The 22,744-nt window shown below is 43.1% G+C and overlaps 1 protein-coding gene across 6 annotated transcripts in view; it reads right to left on the reverse strand.

The window, feature by feature from the left end:
- Positions 1 to 22,744, reverse strand: part of USP22 (ubiquitin specific peptidase 22) — a 92,035-nt gene that overhangs the window by 64,353 nt on the left and 4,938 nt on the right. For all 6 annotated transcript variants that reach the window (XM_038537137.1, XM_038537133.1, XM_038537136.1 and 3 more), the window contains exons 2-3: positions 7,673 to 7,805; positions 696 to 809 (exon numbers count right to left, since the gene is read on the reverse strand). In XM_038537137.1, coding sequence (XP_038393065.1) covers positions 696 to 809; positions 7,673 to 7,805 — 247 coding nt within the window. The remainder of the gene's footprint in view (positions 1 to 695; positions 810 to 7,672; positions 7,806 to 22,744) is intronic.

Genomic DNA, 22,744 nt, shown 5'->3' on the forward strand with positions numbered 1-22,744 from the left:
GGTAAACTACACCTCTTACTGTTGTAACCCATGAGCATCTATCTGCTGGAAATGAAAACTAAAAAAAAATCAAGGAAACAAGAAACAAAGAAATGAATAGGGAAAACATACGTATGAGGTTTGTGTGTACCCTGACTACATATCCAAGGAAGAAAGTGTGAGGTCAAGGAAGTGACAGCAACTGAGAACCGCATGCTGGTACCACAGCTACTAGGAGAAAACAGAAAACGTATGTATTGGTCTCCACCCCTGGTTCCTGGCACAGGGTTCTTAAAACCCTTATACTCTCTAAGTGATAAGAGAGCAGAAGCATCTTTTATTCTAATGAGGTGACTCTTGGTGGGTTCCTGGAGAGGGGCTGGTCGCCAGAAAGACCACCAGCCATGAGAAGCTTGGATTTCCAGCTGCCTCCCCGGGGCCCCTGCAGAAGGAGCCTGCACACCTGTCTGGCGAGTCACTTCACCTGCTTTTCCTGGATCCTCAGCTGGTGCCTACAGGAGGAAGTAAGCAGCTGTGGGGGTTCTTCCCACTAAATCAGGACCCACCCTGCAAAAACCCAGCTGCTGTCCTATCTCCCTATACTGACTTTTTCCCTAGATACTGATCTTTCTCTTGATCAGCTCTGCCCTGGACAGACATGAGAGAATGCAGGATTAAGAGACAAATCAGGCACATAAATCTAGGCAAAACCAAACCTTGCATTTTCCAAGCTTTCCGCTGTTCCTCTTTGGCAATGATTTCTATATCTTTGTCATATATGTAGTCCTGACACAAAAAGCAGTAGATGCCTCCATACATAAGTTCTATGGCTGAAAAGAGAAAGGAGGAGAGAGAGCAAATTTAATTAAAAATGTAAAGGCAACATTTAAGGTTACAAATGAAACATCTAAGTGTTTTACACATCTTACTGTTTCCACTGTTTCCCTACTCTCAAATCACAGAACCCCTTTTTATGAAAGGATTCATCCCTCCCACTTCAGACCTTTATCCTAAGCAGGTACAGTACATGTAGTTTCCTTGGAAGCTCAGGACTTACAAGTCTGAGGAATCTGAGTGAGAATGAGAGCCATCGCGCGTCCACATTTTACAAAAGACTTAATCCTCAAGTATGAGGACTCTATTTTCTTTTTTTTTTTTTTAATTTTTTTTTTTAATTTATTTATGACAGTCACAGAGAGAGAGAGAGGCAGAGACACAGGCAGAGGGAGAAGCAGGCTCCATGCACCGGGAGCCCGATGTGGGATTCGATCCCGGGTCTCCAGGATCGCGCCCTGGGCCAAAGGCAGGCGCCAAACCGCTGCGCCACCCAGGGATCCCAGGACTCTATTTTCTGAAAGAGTGGTATTTAAAACAAGGGAAGGGATGCGTGGGAGGCTCAGCCAGTTAAGCGTCTGCCTTCAGCTCAGCCCCGCCCCCTCAACACGTGCTCCTGTTCTCTCAAATAAATAAATAAAATTCAAAAAAACAAAAAGGGAAAACTTTCATCGTGTATGATCAGTTCATAAGGACTCTTAGCCACCTGACATACATAACCGTGTTCTATTATATCTAGAACTCCTGATACGATTACGAAAAGGAATGCAGATGCTGTTTGCTTTAAGGACAGTGGTAAAATGTTCCCTAACCAGATAATCTTGACTTCTTGACCCACAGAGTTGGCTCCTGCCCACCTGTGAGTGGGTTTTGTGCACTTTCTTGTCTGCATCATCTATAAAACCTGCTCTTAGTTACTTCATTATAAAGTAAGATAAAGTCCTTTAATGTAAGCACCTGGAAGAAAGGCATCTCAATTGAACAATTAAAAAGAATTTTTTCTGGCTTAGATTCACCAAGCCACAGAAGCAACGCAGCATGAAGAGCACAGATGTAGAAAACTGGTCTGCCTCCTAGTTCTGCCACTTACTAGTCACGCACCACTTCTTTGAGTCTCAGCTTCCCCTTTGGCATAATGGTAACAGTAACAGCACTGACACCTCACAGGTTTGTGTGATAATTTTACAACTTTACAGTACACCTCGTACATGGGAATGTCTTCATAAATCACAACTTTTTATTCCATGTCTTCTGTCACCATGACGCAGATCAGTAATATTGTGGTGGATCTTTAAAGTCCTCTAGAACAGATGTATTAAAGCTCAATTTAAGAATCCCATGCCCGAAACAAACAATCCAATCATGAAATGGGCAAAAGACATGAACAGAAATCTCACAGAGGAAGACATAGACATGGCGAACAAGCACATGAGAAAATGCTCCGCATCACTGGCCATCAGGGAGATACAAATCAAAACCACAATGAGATACCACCTCACACCAGTGAGAAAGGGGAAATTAACAAGACAGGAAACAACAAATGTTGGAGAGGATGTGGAGAAAGGGGAACCCTCTTGCACTGTTGGTGGGAATGGGAACTGGTGCAGCCACTCTGGAAAACTGTGTGCACGTTCCTCAAAGAGTTAAAAATAGATCTGCCCTATGACCCAGCAACTGCATTGCTGAGGATTTCCCCAAAGATACAGATGCAGTGAAACGCCGGACACCTGCACCCCGATGTTTCTAGCAGCAATGTCCACAATAGCCAAACTGTGGAAGGAGCCTCGGTGTCCATGGAAAGATGAGTGGATAAAGAAGATGTGGTTTATGTATACAATGGAATATTCCTCAGCCATTAGAAACAACAAATACCCACCATTTGCTTCAACGTGGATGGAACTGGTGGGTATTATGCTGAGTGAAATAAGTCAATCAGAAAAGGGCAAACATTCTATGGTCTCATTCATTTAGGGAATATAAAAAATAGTAAAGGGAATAAGGGGGAAAGGAGAGAAAATGAGTGGGAAATATCAGAGAAGGTCATGAGAGACTCCTAATTCTGGGAAACGAAGAAGGGGTGGTGGAAAGGGAGGTGGGCAGGGGGTAGGGGTGACTGGGTGATGGGCACTGAGAGGGGCACTTGATGGGATGAGCACTAGGTGTTATGCTATATGTTGGCAAACTGAACTCAAAAAAAAAAAAAATCCCATGCCTATCCCACCCTTGCCCCTAACCCAAAACTGACAAAATTCCTACAAATTCTTTGAAAGTCTCCAACAAAGCTGTTGCATGGAGCTTGGCAGCCCTTTAGCACTGCGTATTCCTTAAATGGGATAGTTCCTGGCACAGGGATACCAAAGCCAGAGGCAGACTACAGCGAGGATGACAGAAATTTTCAGGAAAGCAAAGGCAGTCAATAAAAAATATGCCAAGCAAGCCCCTCATTGAGCTCTGTGCTCAGCAGGGATTCTGCTTGAGATTCTCTCCCTCTGCCCCTCCCCCCCCTAAGTAAATAAGTAAATCTTAAAAAAAATATATGCCAAGCATACAGTCAACAACAGCACAATTACCAGCCCGGGGAAGGCATATAAATATTTCAATGTGTGTTCAAGTCTTCCTAGACAAGGTCTTCTTCAAGGCACCTTTCCAAACTCAACACCTAACTATGTAAAATTAGTGAAGTCTACTGGAGTGCCAAGATCATCCAATGGAAGAAGTACCACCTGCTCAAGAAACAGTGGTGGGATGACCAGAAGTTCAACAAACAAAAGATGAAGCTCACCCCTACATCATATACAAAAATGAAGAAGGGATCAGCAACCTCAATAAAGCACTAAGGGTACAAAACCATTAGAAGAAAACCTAGGGGTTAAGTCTTCATGACCTCGGATTTGGCAGTGGACTCACAATTTGACACCAAAAACATTAACAACTGAAACATGAACAACTAAAGAAAAAAACTGATAAATTGGGCTTGATCAAAACTAGACTTTGTGCCTTCAAGGACATTATTAAGAAAGACAACCCACAAAATGGGAGAAAATATCTGCAAAGCATATATCTATATCTAGTCAGGGTTCACTACCCAGGAGACAGAAATCTCCAAGAGATGTGTGTTTGTGTGTGTGTATATATATCATAAAGCACAACAAAAAGACAACCCAACCCAATTAAAAACATGAACAAGTGACTTGCATAGACATTTCTCCAAAGAAGATATACCAAGGACCAAGAAGCACATGAAAAAAACATTTAACATCACTGGTCATTGAGAAAATGCATATCAAAGCCACACTAAGATACCACTTCACACTCATCATAATGGCCAGAGTTACTAAAAAAGAAAGTAAGTGTTGGCCAGGATGTGGAGAAACTGCTGGCAGGAACAAAGGATAGTGCCGCCACCGTAGACAACTCTGGTGGCCCCACAAAAACTCGACACACACTTACCATATGAGCACCCTGCTATTTCACTCTGAGGTATATATCTAAATGAGATGGAAACTTATGTCCACACAGAAACTCACACGACTGTTTATGCAGCATTACTCAGAAGAGCCAAAAGGTGGGAACAACCAAAATGTCCATTAATGGATGAAAAGATGAATAAAATATGGAAGATGTACACAATGCGATATTACCTCAACATACACAGCAATGAATTATTGATACATGCTATAGCATGGATGAACCCCGAAAACATGCTGAGAGAAAGAAGCTAGACACAAAGGGTCATCCTCTGTATAATTCCTTTTACAAAATATTCAGAACAGGCAAGTTCAGGGAGACAAAGAGCAGATCAGCAATTGCCGGGGGTTGGAGGGATTGGAGGTCGGGGGGTGGGGGGTGGGGACACACCTGGAAGTGGGCTATTCTTCTGAGATGATGAAAAAGTTCTGAAGTGGAAAGATGCTGATTGCACAATGTGGTGAGAGAGTGAATGCCACTGAAGTGTACGCTTTAAACTTTGTATGTTATGTGAATTTCACCTCAATATAAAATTTAAAAACCCAAAGCAACACATACAATCAAGGTAGTTCCCCTGGAAAATTCTTTTGTAGTGAAGATGCACCACATGCACCACGTGAGGTCCTTTCCCTTCGGTCACAGGGTAATCTTGAGAATGGAGGGGGAAACACTACCAATTCCTAAGTGAGCTGGTTTCCCCACACCCACCAGCGCATGGTCTTTTGGGAGCAGCTACAATACCTCTTCAAAGACACATGGAACAAAGCTAAAGGCATTACTTTCACACTTTTGTGTCTCATAGTGGCAAAATCTAAGTACCTTGTGACTCAACATAAAAAAACCTGTAAGCAGCCAGAAAGTATGAAATCAAACAGCTCCAAGTTTGTCGCCCTACTCATTGCAACAGGCCCCACAGTGAACTAGAATTCCAACATCCAGTTTAGGACACCAACCAGTCCAGGTGGAAGTATACCAGCAAATTGGAGTGGCCATCCCAAATGAGAGGAAGCCCTTTTTCCTGATGTATGTTTTTATCACATTGGATTAAGGCAACTACTTTTAGGAAAGGACAGACCAAGAAGTAGAATGTTTGAGGAGACTGCTGTAGGGCCAACTTATCCCATGCCATACTTGACAGGCCATACCTGTCCTTCCACATGATCTTCAACAATGACCTTATTGCTATCAATACTCTATTTTTAAATGCATTATCCACAATATTCAGACAAGATTCAGTTTAGGCCTCTCGCTCTAATCCAACAAAAAAGTAGACACCTGTTAAGAGTTTCCCTACTAATCCACTTCAGGTCCCACTATTATACTACGGAATATCCCTGGAAGGTGGAAGAACCTGAACACAAGGAAATCAAGGCGCCTTAGTCCCCCTACCACTGCTCAATTACTCTGCCCTTGGACGTCCTGCAAAATACCCTTATAAAATGACAACCAAAATATGGACAGCCTAGAAGTTGCTCTAGAGATAAGCAGGTGGGAGCAGCAGTGAGATGCACAGGGCAGAGGACAGGCAGGTGCTCTTGGCTAGTCGGGAACCAAACCACCAGGTGGGAGTCAGGGCTGCCAGGATTATGTTCTCCTCTAGCACTTCTACACTTCAGCCTCTCTCTCTTGTGCCCGTTGCCCTCCACTCCTCCCCTCCCAGACACAGAAAACTCCTAGCCTGGATGAACACATACACGAGCAATCTTCAATAAATTCACAGACTCTAACAGTGAAGGACTAGATCTTTCTCCCATCTCAAGGTTTTGTTTCTGAAAACAAACCTAAAATGCATGCACTCTACCAAAAGTAGTGGCAGAGTTTATCAATCAGGTTAATAAAATGAATAAATTTCTAAAGTCATTTTTATAAATGACTCTGGGTAACAACAAAATTCTTCAGATAGCTTTTTAAGTGCAAATATATTTCCAATGTTCCATAACTCTTTAGCCCACAGAATCACAGCCCAGGCGTAACAGCAGAGCAGCCTAAATGGGTCTAAAACTCAGGGCAGGAATACTCTTCATTTACACTGTAAATGCAAGTGTCTACATTAGGTAAATACTGCACACTTTTATCACATCCACACTGTCCTGAGCAGTGTCTTTTTCGTCTGATTGGTCAATGTAAGAAGAGATCCCTCATTTCTCCATGGGACATAATTCATGAAAGCATTACTGGCACCACGAGCTCTCTCCCCAAAAAACCCCTCATTCCAGGAGCCTTCTTAACAGCACTTGCTGTATGTTCTCCGTTATGAATGCAGTAGTCCGCCATAGAGGACTTAGTACATTCCATCCCTACTATTTAAGATTTTATTTATTTATTCATTCATGAGAGACACACAGAGAGAGGCAGAGACATAGGCAGAGGGAGAAGCAGGCTCCATGCAGGAAGCATGATGCAGAACTCAATACCAGGACCCAGGGACCACCACCTGAGGCTCAATGACTGAGCCACCAGGTTGTCCCCCATCCCTACTATTTAAAAAGGCTCTAAAAAGATCTTTAACTGGGGGGACACCTGGGTGGCTCAGCTGTTGAGCACTTGCCTTCAGCCCAGGGCGTGATCCTGGGGTCCCAGGATCAAGTCCCACATTGGGCTCCCCGTGTGGAGCCTGCTTCTCTCTCTGTCTCTCTGCCTACGTCTCTGCCTCTCTCTCGGTGTCCCTCATGAATAAATAAATAAAATCTTATTTAAAAAAAAAAAAAAAAGATCTTTAACTGGAACTGCAGAGCCCCCATGAAGTAAGAGGTTCTTTGGGCTGGACTTTTTCAAAGTGATTTTCTCAAGGAGTGCCTAAAAACCTCACCATCACTTAAAACATCATTATGAAGGAGAGAGAAACACCTAATGAGCACAATTAGAAAATAAAGCCAGGGACAAAACTTTGCTTTATGTAACTTCCAGAACGTGTGACAGTCTGAACTGGTAAGTATAAGAGATATAAATTCATCATAATGCCACAGTGTCATGAACTGTTAGCCTTTCCATGACTGTGTTGTGGAGAGGAGTGAAAATCCATAAAAAGTAAAAAACCCCCAGCTGGCTGCCATCTGTGCTGACCTCAATAACCCAGCACTTCATCTAAGATCTTTCTTTGTGGGGTTTTGCCTAATCTAACCTAATTAGGCTTTTCAGAGAGAAAGAGGACTCCGACACTGCATTAAAAAACAAGGTTTCAAAGAACACTGAAACAGTGAGCTGCTTTAAATTATCATTTCCAGTTGCACACAATATTCACATCAACCCCAGTGCCTCCAGGCAAAAGCTGGGTGCATGGTCCTTCTGTGCCCTGTGTAGTCCTCCGACCCTGGACTCTCACAAGGGCCTCAGACGGGCCCCTGGGGGAGGGCGGCCCCACACCCTAAAGCCGTGTCCCAGAGCGCCTTACCCAGGTTGTGCCGCTTGGACTTCGCATGTTCATGAATATGTTTCTTTGTGAAGCAGCCAAAGAAGACACAGTGCAGGCAGGAGTGGAGCCTGTTCAGGTGAACACCACAAACGTGACAGACGCATGACTTGGCCTGAAAGGGAGTGAAGAGAATTAAAAACCTTACGTTCTCAGAGAGAGAAAGTGGTCAAGCAAAATGATCACAAACGACAAGGGAACCGGAGGAAAGGAAATCACAGGGTATCTTCGTTAATCCTTTCAACTGCTCCAAAAGGTACTTTAGCTCCAAACTAGCTCCGTGTTAAGAAAGTTCAACCCACCATCTCAATTCACAAAACCCATCAGCTGCTCAGGTGTTTACCACATGAGGCTTTAGGGACCATCAGTCTCTGCGTTCTCTTCCTGCCACTGTCTCGGCTCCTGTCCCCATTTCAGACCAGCAACTCATAGCCTAGCCACCCTTACTGTGGACCTCACTATATATTTGATATTCCAGGTCACAAGACCACAGCAAACTTAGAAGCACTCCATCAACCAACAGAGAGGGACATGAGTCAAAATGATACAGAAGAACAAGAAAAAGAAAGTGTTGCCAAGAATTAGACCACAGAAACCTAAAATTTTAATCTCAGCAATTGTGAGCAGTGATAATTCTTATACACCCAAACCACCCAGAACACCACTGTTTTCTAGCACAATATGACCTCTACGCTGTAGTAACTGTAAACTCCCTGCAGATCATCAAACTGAATTTCCAACCTCTGAGATGACACCACAGTATAAGATTTTCTTCTGTTGCGATGGATGGGCAGGAAGCAAGGAGATGAAGGAGAAGATAAACAGGGTATGGAGAAGGAAGGTTAAAACAGAAGGACTGCCCCCACAAATATTCCACACCACACACCGAATGTACTCTAGACTCTGGTGCCAGAGGCTTTCAGATGATTTGCGTCATTCAATGCTCACAATCACCCCCTGGGGAAGATTTTAGGCTCTTCTGACATCTGCAGAAAGTTAGTGTACATGCTCATGACCATTGTGGGGAGTGAGGTGTGTGTGACACAGAATGTGGCCTAGGATGTGCCTAACCCTAGGAATCCCTCAGCTTGGAGACAGCCCCGCCTAAGCTTCACTCTGCACTCCCACGATCAAGGGCCAAGCCCAGGGCTGACAGGCTGTGCATTCACCTAGAATGGAGGGCACAGACAGAGGAGAGGCTCTGGGGACTAGTCTCAAACCTAATTTACATAAAACACGAATCACCATTTTCACCTAGAGGGTAACTGCCTTAAGGGAAGCCATCTGGGGACACTGGCCACTTCATCAGCCTCCAGGAGATGCAGAACTGGTGCAGATGGGCTGGACAGGGACGGTACATGGACCTATGCTCCTTAAAGACAGGAGCCATGTGGCCAAAATCCCAAATCACAGGACAAATCAGACATGTTCCTCTCTCTCACCCTTGCCCTCCTACTCATGTGCTCGTGTGCTCTCTCTCAAATAAATCAATCTTTAAAACAAAAATAGGGCAGCCTGGGTGGCTGGAGATTCTGGAAGGTTTAGCACCGCCTTCAGCCCATGGTGTGATCCTGGAGACCCGGGATCGAGTCCCTCGTCGGGCTCCGGGCATGGAGCCTGATTCTCCTTCTGCCTGTGCCTGTGCTTCTCTCTCTGTGTCTCTCATGAATAAATAAAATCTTAAAAAAAATAAAAATAAAAACAAAACAAAAATTTAAAAAATATTTTTAAATTTATTTTAAAAAATAAAATGCCATATTAGTATAGTTGTATAATCCATTCTTCCAGTGATAAAGAAATTGAGTAACCATAATTGCTTTCAGAATACAGGGGACATTTTAAATTACACATACAGTTATATTAGATGTGAACGAGTGATACCTTCAGGTATCATGGAAAATTTCCCTGTAGCTCAAAATACTGTAAGCAACAGAACAAGATTCTGAGATTATAATCACAAGCTAAAGTCCATTTACTACTCACTACAAATACAGATATAAAGAATGGGAAAGATTAAGAGATGTCCTTTATTTTCATCACCCAGGATATTTAAAAGGCATTACAGTGATCAAAAAAATTTCTCTATGAGCTTAAAACAGTAAATCCAAATCTATTTATATAACAAAAAATTCAAGAACAGCGTTACCTTGAAAATATTAGCTCATCTGGATAATTACACATCTGTAACACTAAGTTTTCCCTTAAAACACACAAAAATTTTAAAAAGCGATGTATTTACTTTAGAGATAGAGAGTGCATGCGAGTGGGGGTACGAGCAGAAGGGAAGAATCTTCAAGCAGACTCCCCACTAAGCATGGAGCCTAACTTGGGGCTCAATCTAATGACCCTGAGAACACAACCTGAGCTGAAATCAAGAGTCAGACACCCAAGGAATCCCAAAATACACAAAAAGTTTTTTTAAAAGATCAAAATTAAGCCCTGAACTTTATTTTTTTTTAAGATTTTATTTATTCATGAGAGACAGAGACAGAGAGAGGCAGAGACACAGGCAAAGGGAGAAGCAGGCTCCATGCAGGGAGCCTGACATGAGACTCGATCCTGGGTCTCCAGAATTGTGCCCTAGGCTGAAGGCAGCGCTCAGCCCAACCCCTGAACTTTTTTTTTTTTTTTAAGATTTTATTCATTTATTCATGAGAGACAGAGAGAGAGAGAGAGGAGAGAGGCAGAGGGAGAAGCAGGCTCCATGCAGGGAGCCCGACGTGGGACTCGATCCCGGGTCACCAGGACCAGGCCCTGGACCGAAGGCGGCGCCAAACCGTTGAGCCACCAGGGCTGCCCCCAAGCCCTGAACTTTAAATGTAAAAATACATTACCTGTCGTCCTACAGAATTTCATGAAATAAAAATCTGCCTCAAGAAAAAGATCTCAGCTGCACAAAAAAATATAGCAATTTACAGGTAGAGAGCTCCTCTAAAAACACAGAAACTGATAATGTCCTGATACTACCAGGTCAGGGAAAGAAAGCCTTAATTACAAATAAATGCACACACATATTCACAATTCAGCTAAATCTTTTTCATTTAAATAAAATCCACGCTTGGGGTGCCTGGGTGGCTCAGTCTTGAGTCTTCATTTCGGCTCAGGTCATGATCTCAGGGTTGTGAGATCAAGCCCCATGGTGGGCTCTGAGCTGAGCATGGAGCCTGCTTTTGGGATTCTCTCTCCCTCTCCCTTTGCTCCTCCCTCCCAACTCATACAAGAGAGCATTCTCTCTCTCAAATAAATAAATCTTTTTTAAAAAGCCACTGACTCCAACACTGAGAGAGGCATGTTATAAAGAATGGTGAGCCAGCTTAAGGAATTCCCACTAGGGAATTCTGGTACAATCTGACTATAAAAATGAATAATAACGAGAATAGATTACATACCGAATAAAAAAGAATCCCCAAGTCCCTTCTGATTATTAATACTAAACACACACAGTCTTAACAGTCTTCACAGGAGAATTCCATCTAATCAATGTAGTTGGAAAGACAAAAATACACATACAAAAATCTTCATTTTCCAATCATCATCATCATCAATGGATTCAGGAAAAAGTCATCAATGGATGCTAAAACCACAGAGTAGAAAAATACTGGGTCATTCACAATAGTTAAAAGGTAGAAGAAACAGACCAAATTCCCATTAAAGGATGAATGGATACACAAAATATAGTATATCCACACAATGGAGTATTATTCAGCCATAAAAAAGAATGAAGTTCTGACACAGTTGCAACATAGATGAACCTTGAGAACGTAATGCCAAGTGAGAGCAGATGGACACAGAGGGTCACATAATGTGTGATTCCATTCATATGAAATATTCAGAACAGGTAAATCCAGAGAGACAGAATAGAGATTAGAGGCTACTAAGGGCTGAAGAGAGAGAATAGGGAGCAGATAGAAATGATCTGAAACTTGGTAGAGGTGGAGTGATGACTATAGAACATCCTGAATATAGTGAATTGTTCATCTTTAATTTTTATTAATTTTACATCAATAAAAAATACATTAAATTACTTATATGCATGTGTACACATATGCCTGTGTCTACATATGTCTGTATGTATGTACACTGGGGCACTGGATACTCAGTTTCAAAGTAACAAAGACTACTTTTGTTAATTAGAGGGGAAAAGGTCACCTTTAGAACAGAGTACTCTGGCCAACAAACACCACCTTATCCAAACCTTAATATACCCAAAAGAAACTGATGAGTATAGATAAATGTATATGATATTTTGGTATTCTTGCTATTTTTGTAGGCTTTGTATTTCTTTTAAATAAAGGGAAAACGGGATCCCTGGGTGGCTCAGCGGTTTAGCACCTGCCTTCCGCCCAGGGTGTGATCCTGGAGTCCTGGGATCGAGTCCCACATCAGACTCCCTGCATGGAGCCTGCTTCTCCCTCTGCCTGTGTCTCTGCCTCTCTCTTTCTCTCTTTCTGTGTCTCTCACGAAAAAAATAAATAAAATCTTTAGAAAAAAAGAATCTTTAAAAAAAAATTTTTTTAAGGGTAAACTACTCAACAATACATAGCCTGTAACTCAATAATTCCCAAGTTTATATATAACAGAAATAGAAACATATACATGACAGTACTGCATGTATCAAGGACACCAAAAGACACATAAAAGAATGTCATAATTGTAATACCTCAAACCTGAAAATAAATAAAAATACTCATCGGGAGCAAAAAGCACAAACTGTGGTATAGACATTGAATGCAATGAGCAGAGCAATAGAAAGGAACTCATGGTACATCCAGCAGCAGAGATGAATCTCACAAGAGAATACAGAGGAACCTGGCCACAAAAAGGACATACTGTTTGCAACCACCGTCATACAAAAGTACAAAGGCAGGCAAAGGTCCTTTGCTGGCCATGTAAAGGTAGACAGTCGACACTCCTCAGAGGGACCAGGAAAGGGCTTAAAGGGGACATTTGGAGCACTGGGCGCTGTTCACAAGGACAGGAGCATGTTCACTTAACAAAGATTCATCAAGGATTGTGCTTTAATAGGAGGGATAAAAAGCCGTAACAGGAAATAATAAACACACAGATAATATATACAGTTATAGTGTGAGACATAAACCAAATGCTCTGAAATTTAAAAGAACAACCACATCTGATTAAGGAGGACTGGGGAAATAAAAAAAGTCTGTATACAATTTCTGCTCGAATTCTATGGAATTCTAAAGAACAAATGTTTCTTATAAGGCGTATGACCTCAATTCATATGGAATAGAGAACTCAAAGTGGGAAAACTCAAAGAACAGAAGGAAAGTATGTAATTAAGGACTTAAATACTCATCTGGGTGACTATGTTCTAGCACATTAAGACCTAGACTACTCAACTACAGGTGGTTTAGAACTCACCACTGAAGGCCTCGATGGATTCAACTCAGTTCTCTAACATTAATCAAGCAGCCAGTCAATAGGCTACAGACACTAAATACAAAAAGCAGAAATTTGTCTTTGGTGTTGTCTTTTACATTGTTATTTGTCTGTATCAGCACTGTCCAATAGAACGTTCTATGTTGCTGCAAGTGTTCTGGATCTGCACTGTCCATTACAGTAGTCATTCCCTACAACTGACTAGAACCACCAAGAAACTGGATGTTTATTTCCTATTACAAATAGCACATGTGGCTAGTGAACAGCACAGTTCTAGATCCTAAAATGAGCAATACTAACTTACACAAGGAAGTTCATAATATCTGCCTCCTGAGTTAAAACAAAGGCAGGTGAGTAGTACTGTTAAGTACTAGTGAAAATAATTAGGATGGGCAGCCCAGGTGGCTCAGCGGTTTAGCGCCACCTTCAGCCCAGGGTGTGATCCTGGAGACCTGGGATTGAGTACCGCATCGGGCTCCCAGCATGGAGCCTGCTTCTCCCTCTGCCTGTGTCTCTGCCCCTCTCTCCCTCTCTCTCTCGATGTGTGCCTCTCATGAACAAATAAAATATTAAAAAAATAAAGTAACTTTTTTACTGTAGCTGCTGACTTCCAGTTAATTCTTTAAAAAGATGTGGCTTTCAGTTGTAGCTGATCCGGAGACCCACTCAACATCGGTCACAGGACACAGGAGCGGATTCAATTCCATCACTCTCGCTATGAGATATGAAGCAAGGTACATGATTCTCTTTGCCTCGGTTTCCTGACTTCTAAAATGTGGACACATATCTACCTCAAACCAGTATTACAAAGATTAAATGATCTGATGCTTTTTAACACACTGAGGACAGTGCCTCTATGTGTTAGGATTTGTAGTGGGGCTAACCTGGCTCCTGCTAGCTCCCCAAAAGGTGTATCCCTGTTTTAATCTTTTTTTTTTTTTTTTAAAGATTTTATTTATTTATTCATGACAGTCACACAGAGAGAGAGAGAGGCAGAGACACAGGCAGAGGGAGAAGCAGGCTCCATGCAGGGAGCCCGACGCGGGACTCGATCCCGGGTCTCCAGGATCGCGCCCTGGGCCAAAGGCAGGCGCCAAACCGCTGCGCCACCCAGGGATCCCTGTTTTAATCTTTAGAACCAGTGAATGCTATCTTATTTGGAAAAAGTATTTTGCATAAGTAATCAAGTTAAGGGTGTAGAGATGAGATTTTTTTTTTTTAAGATTTATTTATTTATGATAGACATAGAGAGAGCGAGCCAGAGACACAGGCAGAGGGAGAAGCAGGCTCCATGCACTGGGAGCCCGACATGGGATTTGATCCCGGGTCTCCAGGATCGCGCCCTGGGCCAAAGGCAGGCGCCAAACCGCTGCACCACCCAGGGATCCCTAGAGATGAGATTATATTTGATGATCTGGGTGGGCCCCAAATGCCATCTTGAGTGTCCCTGAGAAAGGGACACAGAGACTGTGCACCCAGGAATAAAGGCCTGGTGAAGGAGGCAGAAACCAGAGTGGGGGGTGGCGGGAGCTGGAACAGTCCAGGAAGCCTTCCACCCCAGGAGCTTCTGGAGGGGCATGGTCCTACCTACCAGACTTTGGGCTTCTGACCTCTAGAACTTGTTCTAAACCCCCCACTTTGTGGGCACTTGTTAAAGCAGCTGCAGGAAAGAACAGAGTTTGTGTCAGTTATTATTCCAACCCCCTCCTATTGGCACTGAAAAGGTGAGGACACTCGTGTATCACACACTACTGTTCTGAGTGGGCTGGGGAGGCACAGGGTGGCTGCTTTCTGGAGTGTCTGGTGCGGCAGGGCTGGCGAGGTTCCTCCCTCAGTTCCCCAGGCAGCTTCCTGTTGGGGAGGCAACCCTGGCAACTTTCCTGGCTCAGCAGAGGCAACAGAATTCTGGACGCTGGCAGGGGTTCCAGAAAACTCAACTAAGAATCTACTGCTCCTGGAGCCCTTACAGTGGTTTCTTGTATTAAAGCCTTTTCTCCTATAAATTAATTCAAGTTGATTCGGGTAGCCTGCAAGTAAATCCTGAAACACAGCTGTGATTCTTAGTGATAGGAAAAGCAGCCAGGCCAATGATTTACCAGCTCTGTCTGCATCCACGTGGCTGGAGCTAGAGAGGATTATAGTAAATGAAGTCAGTCAGATCTCATGCACATGTGGAATTTAAGAAACAGAACATAGGAGCAAAGGAGGAAAGAGAGAGGAAAACCAAGAAACAGACTCTGAACTATAGAGAACTGGTGGTGACTGTGGAGGCCGAGAAAAATTAAGGCCATTCCACCTCAAGTTTAGCATTAGCACAAGTACAGCCATCTTAGGCCCCTGTGAATAAGAGCTCAACTTTACAGGAAAAACTGAAGAATGTCCTCAGCAGGGAATCCCGTATCAGAAGGACAACAGAGCCCAAGGCAGTGGCAGAAAGTCCCATATTAGAATGAGAACAGAGCTCAATGCCCCTGAAAGTCCCATATCAGAATGTAAACAGAACTTGAGAAATTCCTCCATGCCTTCTGGAGGTCCCCTAGACCAGCCCATAAAACTAAGCTGGAACCCATCTCGGGGTCCAAGTCCCTGCTCTGCTGTGTCGGGTATACTTGGACCCAAGCTCAAGCTTGTTAATAAATCCTCGTGCGCTTGCATCGGTGTTGGCTCCTTGGTGGTTTCTCGGATTCGCAATCTTGGGCACAACAGTGACCAGAGGGAAGGTGGGTGGGAGGATTGGCGATTAAGGAGGGCACTTGTGATTAGCATGGAGTCCTTACAGAACTGCTGCATCACTCTATTTTACACCTGAAACTAATATCATGCTGAATGTTAACTGGGATTTAAATAAAAACTTTTAAAAACAAACAGTTCTGAGCTTACATGGTGCAAGAAATTCACAGAAAGTCCATTCATTGGGCCTCAATATTAACAATATTTCCTTGGATACCCTAATCTCTATTATCTTTTCTCCCCATCTTCCTCCTCACCCCAAGAAGGACAGGGCAGGGACAGAAGAGGCACTTGAAGTCGAGGATGACTCAGCTGTACAGTGAATTTTGATTCCAGCTTAAAGAAAATGACAACCACGAGGCAGCACCTGCAGAGCTAATGCATACGTCCCATATTACCCGCCACTTCCCACCACCACTGGTCTAGTCACATCTGACAACTGTAAGAAGGTAAGTATACCTGTCGTGCTTCTCTTCAATGACTTTTTCTTTTCTTTTTATATGAAATTTTTTTTAAAGATTTTATTTATTTATTCATGAGAGACAAAGAGAGATAGACAGAGACACAGGCAGAGGGAGAAACAGGCTCCATACAGGGAGCCCGACGTGGGACTCGATCCCGGGTCTCCAGGACCAGGCCCTGGGCTGAAGGCGGCGCTAAACTGCTGAGCCACCCGGGCTGCCCATCTTCAATGACTTTTTCAAGGCTCATAATACTTTTATACCATCGTGGACTCTGATATAAGCAAAGGGACAGGATAAACATTCTATTTCCTACATGAACTGAGGCACTAAAAGGCAAAAAAAATAAATTAATCTCAAATTCCCCAACCTCAGAAAGCCACACTCAGGCCTTTGAATCTCAACTAAAATAGATTCCGTCCAACTCCCTCCAGGTACAAAAGTGGCAGTGACATAACTGATAAGTAGTACATATTTTGGCCTTACTTCAAAGTTCTAAGCACAAAGCTCTCAATTTGGAATTTGCAAAGTGATAAGATTGATAAAGGGGTCTTTTGTTATTCAAACAAGTTCCTTTCAACCAGGTCTGTTTATGCTAATGAGATGATTTTTGAAAAGCTTCTGGACAGCCTCAAGATGGGGTCTGGGTTCCAGGAAACCAACCCTGTGATTAGAGGGGTGGACCCTTCAGCCCCCTCCAACAGACAGTAGTTTAATCAATCACGCCTGTGTAACGGTTTAACTAATGTCTGCTTAATCAGTCATAACGGTGTAATGAAGTTTTCATAAAAATGCTAAAAGACAGGTCGAGAGGGCTTCTGGGTTGGTTAATGCATCCATGTGATGAGGGAAATAAAAGCAGAAAAGAAATTATTAAATTTCCTTACTATTCACAGCCCACTGACAAGTCCTTGAAACAGGCAGTGACCTTCCTCTAGGAACTCAGGTGCCTCCATGTTAATACCTTGCTAAGGGCAAAAGACAATCTTAGCCTGACCCCCAGGATCCTGAAATCCTTTTATATTTTAACATATAAAAGTTCCTTTGGGGGCACCTGGGTGGCTCAGTCAGTTAAGTGGTTGCCTTCAGCTCAGGTCATGATCTCAGGGTCCTGGGATCAAGCCCTGTGTCTCCCCAAGTCCAGCTCCCTGCTCAGCGGGGAGCCTGCTTCTCCCTCCGCCCCTCCCCTCCACGTTCTCTCTCAAATAAATAAAAAATCTTAAAGGAAGTTTACAAAAGTTTGTTTTTTTTTTAATCTACACCCCAAGATATATGTTGGCAATCATCGCCCAAGCCTATGACTCACTGATATATATCTGATGGATCTCATGACTCAGGTTTTATTAGACATTAAAAAATGACTTTTTCCTAATAGCAGCTAGCCCCCTCAAGGTCCTGGAAACTTTGCTTCCAAAATTCTTTTTGGAGACTTCCACTGGCCCTAATCCCCTCCCAACTTGAAAGGATATAACAGGCCACTCCTCACGAGCCCAGTGCAGCGCTTTCGGCCCACAGGTCCTGTCCTCGTGCTTTAATAAAACCTTTGCACCAAAAACATCTCAATTCTTTGTCTGTTGGCTTCGAACGCTTAATATCTTCCTATATCACGTGACTTGGGAGTATGATGCACCTCTACTCCACTGGGAGAAAGCTCCTGTGCCTAGGGCCCTCCCAGACCTGATCCTATGTACCTCTTCATCTGACTGTCCATCTGTACACTTTAGAATATCCTTTACAATAAACTGGTAAACCTAAGTAAATGTTCCCCTGAGTTTTGGAAACCATTTTAACAAATTACTGGACCCAAAGAAGGGATCCTAACCAGTTGCAAGCACAGATGACAACCTGGACTTGTGACTAGTGTGTATAGCAGGAACAGTGCTGCAGGAGTAAACTCCTTAACCTAGGCAATCTTACACTGTCTGAGTAAGTGTCAGAATTAAGTCTAACTTGTACAGCACCGGGTCAATATCTGCTGATATTAGAGAATTTACTCAGTGATACTGTAAAACATTCCAGAATAATTTAGTGGGAGCACAAACTTCAGACTCAGAGTAACCTAATTTCAAGGCCGACTTAGTGTTTACATCAGTGCTCTTGGATGAGACTTATCTGCCACCCTCCCTGAAAAGTATATCATGAGTACCCAAACCAAGTGAAATTTTCTGTAAGATATACTTTATGAAATATAAAATGTTATGTAAATGTAAAGCACTATGATCATAAATGAGAAATAAGTGCAAGAGAGATTTGGGGACCTGGTCAGGTCACACTTTTGGGCAGAAACAAGGGCCACCCCCCCCACCCGACCCCCCCTGTACTGACTGCCTCAGGCTACTTTTTTTTTCTCCCTTGGGCTAGTCTCAATTTAAACTCTACACCACCTGGGGATCCCTGGTTGGCTCAGGGGTTTAGCGCCTGCCTTCGGCCCAGGGTGTGATCCTGGATGGAGTCCCGCATTGGGCTTCTGGCATGGAGCCTGCTTCTCTGCCTCTCTCTCTGTCTCTCTCTCGAATAAATAAAGTCTTTAAAAAATAAAGAAATTCTACACCACCTTCCAACTGTCAACTATAAGTGTGTATAGGGAGTGATCAGATTACCTTAAACCTTCATTTTAACCTGCACTTCCCACTTTATTCCCCAAAATCTTTTACCAGAGCTGCTAAAAAGTAATAATAAAAGCTACTGAAGGTCACTTCAGACCCTGAAAATGGAGTTTCTGTACTTTCTACTTAATCTTGTGAACTTTTTCTTTTTTTGGAGAGAAAGAGAGAGAGAGAGAGAGAGAGAGAGAGAGACGAGCAGGCAAAGGGAAAAGGGAGAAGCAGACTCTGCTGAGCAGGGAGCCTGATGTGGGGCTGGATCCCAGGACCCCAAGATCATGACCTGGGCTGAAGGCAGAAGCTTAACCAACTGAGCCACCCATTCACCCAATCTTCTGAACTTTCACAGTACAAAGGGCAAACCACAATACATGCAAATCTGTAAATAACTGGTTAGGCAGTCAGAGGATGCCAGAACGCAGCTCAAGCCATGATAAAAGAATCTGACTGTTTTACAAATAAATGTATGAGATAACTCTCATTTACGTAAAGGGCATGGGACAACCTGCCTACATAACTTGGAAATGAGTGGAGGATATAAAACTAAAGGCAAAAGGAGCCATACCTAAGCCAGGTGATAACACTGCTTCCCAAGGCAGGGCAGGTTAAAAATTCTGAAACAGCTGTTAGGAAAATTTTTCTTCTACCCTTCAAGATTCTTCCAGCTGGTCTAAGAATTACAAAGTTTAAATATGCTCACACGGGCAGCCCGGGTGGCTCAGCAGTTTAGCGCCTCCTTCAGCCCAGGGCCTGATCCTGGAGACCCGGGATCGAGTCCCGTGTCGGGGTCCCTGCGTGGAGCCTGCTTCTCCCTCTGCCTGTGTCTCTGCCTCTCTTTCCTCTCTGTGTATTCTCATGAATAAATAAATAAAATCTTTAAAAAAATAAAATAAATATGCTCATACGGAGACCAATACTGACATCAAGGCCCAAAGAAATTAACGCTGGCAGTTTTTGTACTCTTTGGACAAAAAGACAATAAATTTGAGAGGAATCAACAGGACAAAAACTTATGTTCAGGAGCTTCAATTAATAAGGAATTCTACACAGATTTTGTGCTAAATGATAAATTGGTAAAAAGTAACAAAGGTTATATAGTTTTCTAGGTTCTAAATTCCCTGTGATAAGAATGTCTCTTTACTTCCTGGCACATTTGACATGGGAGATTTATTTCTTGCTTTCTGGACACAAAGGAGGATCAGAGTGTTCTTGCATGGGCCCTTTTTTTTTTTTTTAAGGAACTTTAAAGATTTCATTCATCCATTTGACAGAGAGAGAGAGAAAAAAAAAAAAAAACACATGCACACAAGAGCGCACAAGCAGGGGGAGCAGCAGGCAAATGGAGAGGGAGAAGCAGGCGGGCTCCCTGATGAGCAAGGACCCCGACACACAGGGTTTGATCCCAGGCCCCTGGAATCATGACCTGAGCTGAAGGCAGATGCTTAACCAACTGAGCCACGCAGAGGTCCCTTTAAGAACTTTTACGTCAGAATAAACAATATGCCAAAGTGTCACATTTTTGAAGGCTGGGGGGGCTACCCTTGGGCCCTATACAACTATACAAGTGAACTGAAAATAAACAGGCAAGTACATGGATGGGGGATAAGTTGAACTCTGCTGGGCAGAGAAGTTACATATAAGCAAGAGGGGAAGGCTAGAATGATACATGTAGTATTGGATTAGAGTTGGAGACAGCACTATGAACTCAGGTATACTTTAATAGGGGTGGAGATGCATAACCAGAGACTTGTGTGTACAAGCATTAGTATACCCACGTTTGTTCTTAACTCTCCCAAGAGCTTAGAAGCCACAACACTGGTATCAACAAGCACAGCCATTGCTCAAGCCATATTTTCTTTTCTTTCTTTTTTTTTTTTGTTTTTTTTTAATTTATTTATGATAGTCACACAGAGAGAGAGAGAGAGAGAGAGAGAGAGAGAGGGGCAGAGACATAGGCAGAGGGAGAAGCAGGCTCCATGCACCGGGAGCCCGATATGGGATTCAATCCCGGGTCTCCAGGATCGCGCCCTGGGCCAAAGGCAGGCGCTAAACCACTGCGCCACCCAGGGATCCCTCTTTTCTTTTCTTTTCTTTTTTTTTTAAGATTTTATTTATTTATTCGTGATAGACACAGAGAGAGAGGCAGAGACACAGGCAGAGGAAGAGGGAGAAGCAGGCTCCACGCAGGAAGCCCAATGTGGGACTCGATCCCGGGACTCCAGGATCACGCCCTGGGCCGAAGGCAGCGCTAAGCCACTGAGCCACCCAGGGATCCCCTTGAACCATATTTTCTAATTCCATTCTCCAGTGAAAGGAACCATGGCCCCTCAGTGAAATGGCAGATTCTAAGACCAGGGCAGAAAATATAAAATATAGGGGCATTCTATAAAATGCTTGAGCACTATGCCTTAAAACTGGTAAGGTCATCAAAATCAAGGAGAATCTGAGAAAATGTCACAATCCAGAGAAGCCTACGAAGACATAACAACTAAATGTAATGTGGAATCCTGGATGGGCTTCTGAAAAAGAAAATGGGCAACCCCGGGTGGCTCTGTGGTTTAGCGCCGCCTTCAGCCCAGGGCCTGATCCTGGAGACCAGGGATCAAGTCCCACGCCGGGCTCCCCGCATGGAGCTTGCTTCTCCCTCTGCCTGTGTCTCTGCTTCTGTGTGTCTCTCATGAATAAATAAAAATCGTTTTTTAAAAAAAGGAAATTAGGGAAAAAACTAATGATCTCTATGACTTCTAGTTCATAACAACGTATCAAGCTTGGTCATTAGTTGTGACAAAAGGTACCACAGTAACAATAAGAGGATAATAATCAGGGGTAGGGGGGGGCTGAATAAAATGGGTACATTGTGTAAAGATGAACTGTATCAATGCTGACATCCTGGTTGTTAATACTGTTACAGTTTGCAAGATGTTACCATTCCGGTAACTGGGTAAAGAATACAGGGAGTTCCATGTATTTTTTTTTTTACAATAGCACATCAATCTACAATTATCTCAAAAGAAAAATTTTTTTCCATTTTGGATCTTTTACTTGGAATGACCTGTCCCCTGCTTAGTTGATTGTATGTTTTGTTGTAAGGATTTGAAAGATTCAAAGCATCGATAAATAAGGCAAAAGTTAATTTCTCAAGACAATAAATTTTGAAAAGAAAAAAAATGTACTTTAAAAAAACAAACAGGGATCCCTGGGTGGCACAGCGGTTTGGCGCCTGCCTTTGGCCCAGGGCGCGATCCTGGAGACCCGGGATCGAATCCCATGTCGGGCTCCCTGCATGGAGCCTGCTTCTCCCTCTGCCTGTGTCTCTGCCTCTCTGTCTCTCTCTGTGTGACTATCATGAATAAATAAATAAAATCTTTAAAAACAAACAAACAAACAAACAAAAACATCCAAAAAATGACAACTTTAAAAAACAAAACCCAGAGTGGGCTCAGCAGCATTTTCAACGTCATGCTTAAGCGCCAGGCTGAGTCAATGAGGACTAACCGGTCTCAGTGGTGAAGCCAGCAACACATGGATATTTCATGGCTCTCAGTTTATGATCTGCCAATGTGTCCTGTCACTCTAGGTATTTTGTCTAAGTAACAGCATAACTGTTTTTCCCCAACGATGATTTCTGCTAAAAAGTTCAAAATATAAGAGATTCATTCAGATCTCAAGGGAGGCTCTCAGACTCCAGAACTAAAGCAGTACATATAAAGAGATGACCAGCACAGTGCAGTCCTAGACCAGTACATCTTTTTCTAAAACACATGGCAAAGGACCACTGACTCAAGAGAAATAAGACCATATTCCTCCTGCAATGATTTCCCTTTCCACACAATAGCCAAACACCTGAGCCACATTTACAC

Source organism: Canis lupus, chromosome 5 (genome assembly GCF_011100685.1).
Source record: "Canis lupus familiaris isolate Mischka breed German Shepherd chromosome 5, alternate assembly UU_Cfam_GSD_1.0, whole genome shotgun sequence".
Taxonomy (NCBI): domain Eukaryota; kingdom Metazoa; phylum Chordata; class Mammalia; order Carnivora; family Canidae; genus Canis; species Canis lupus.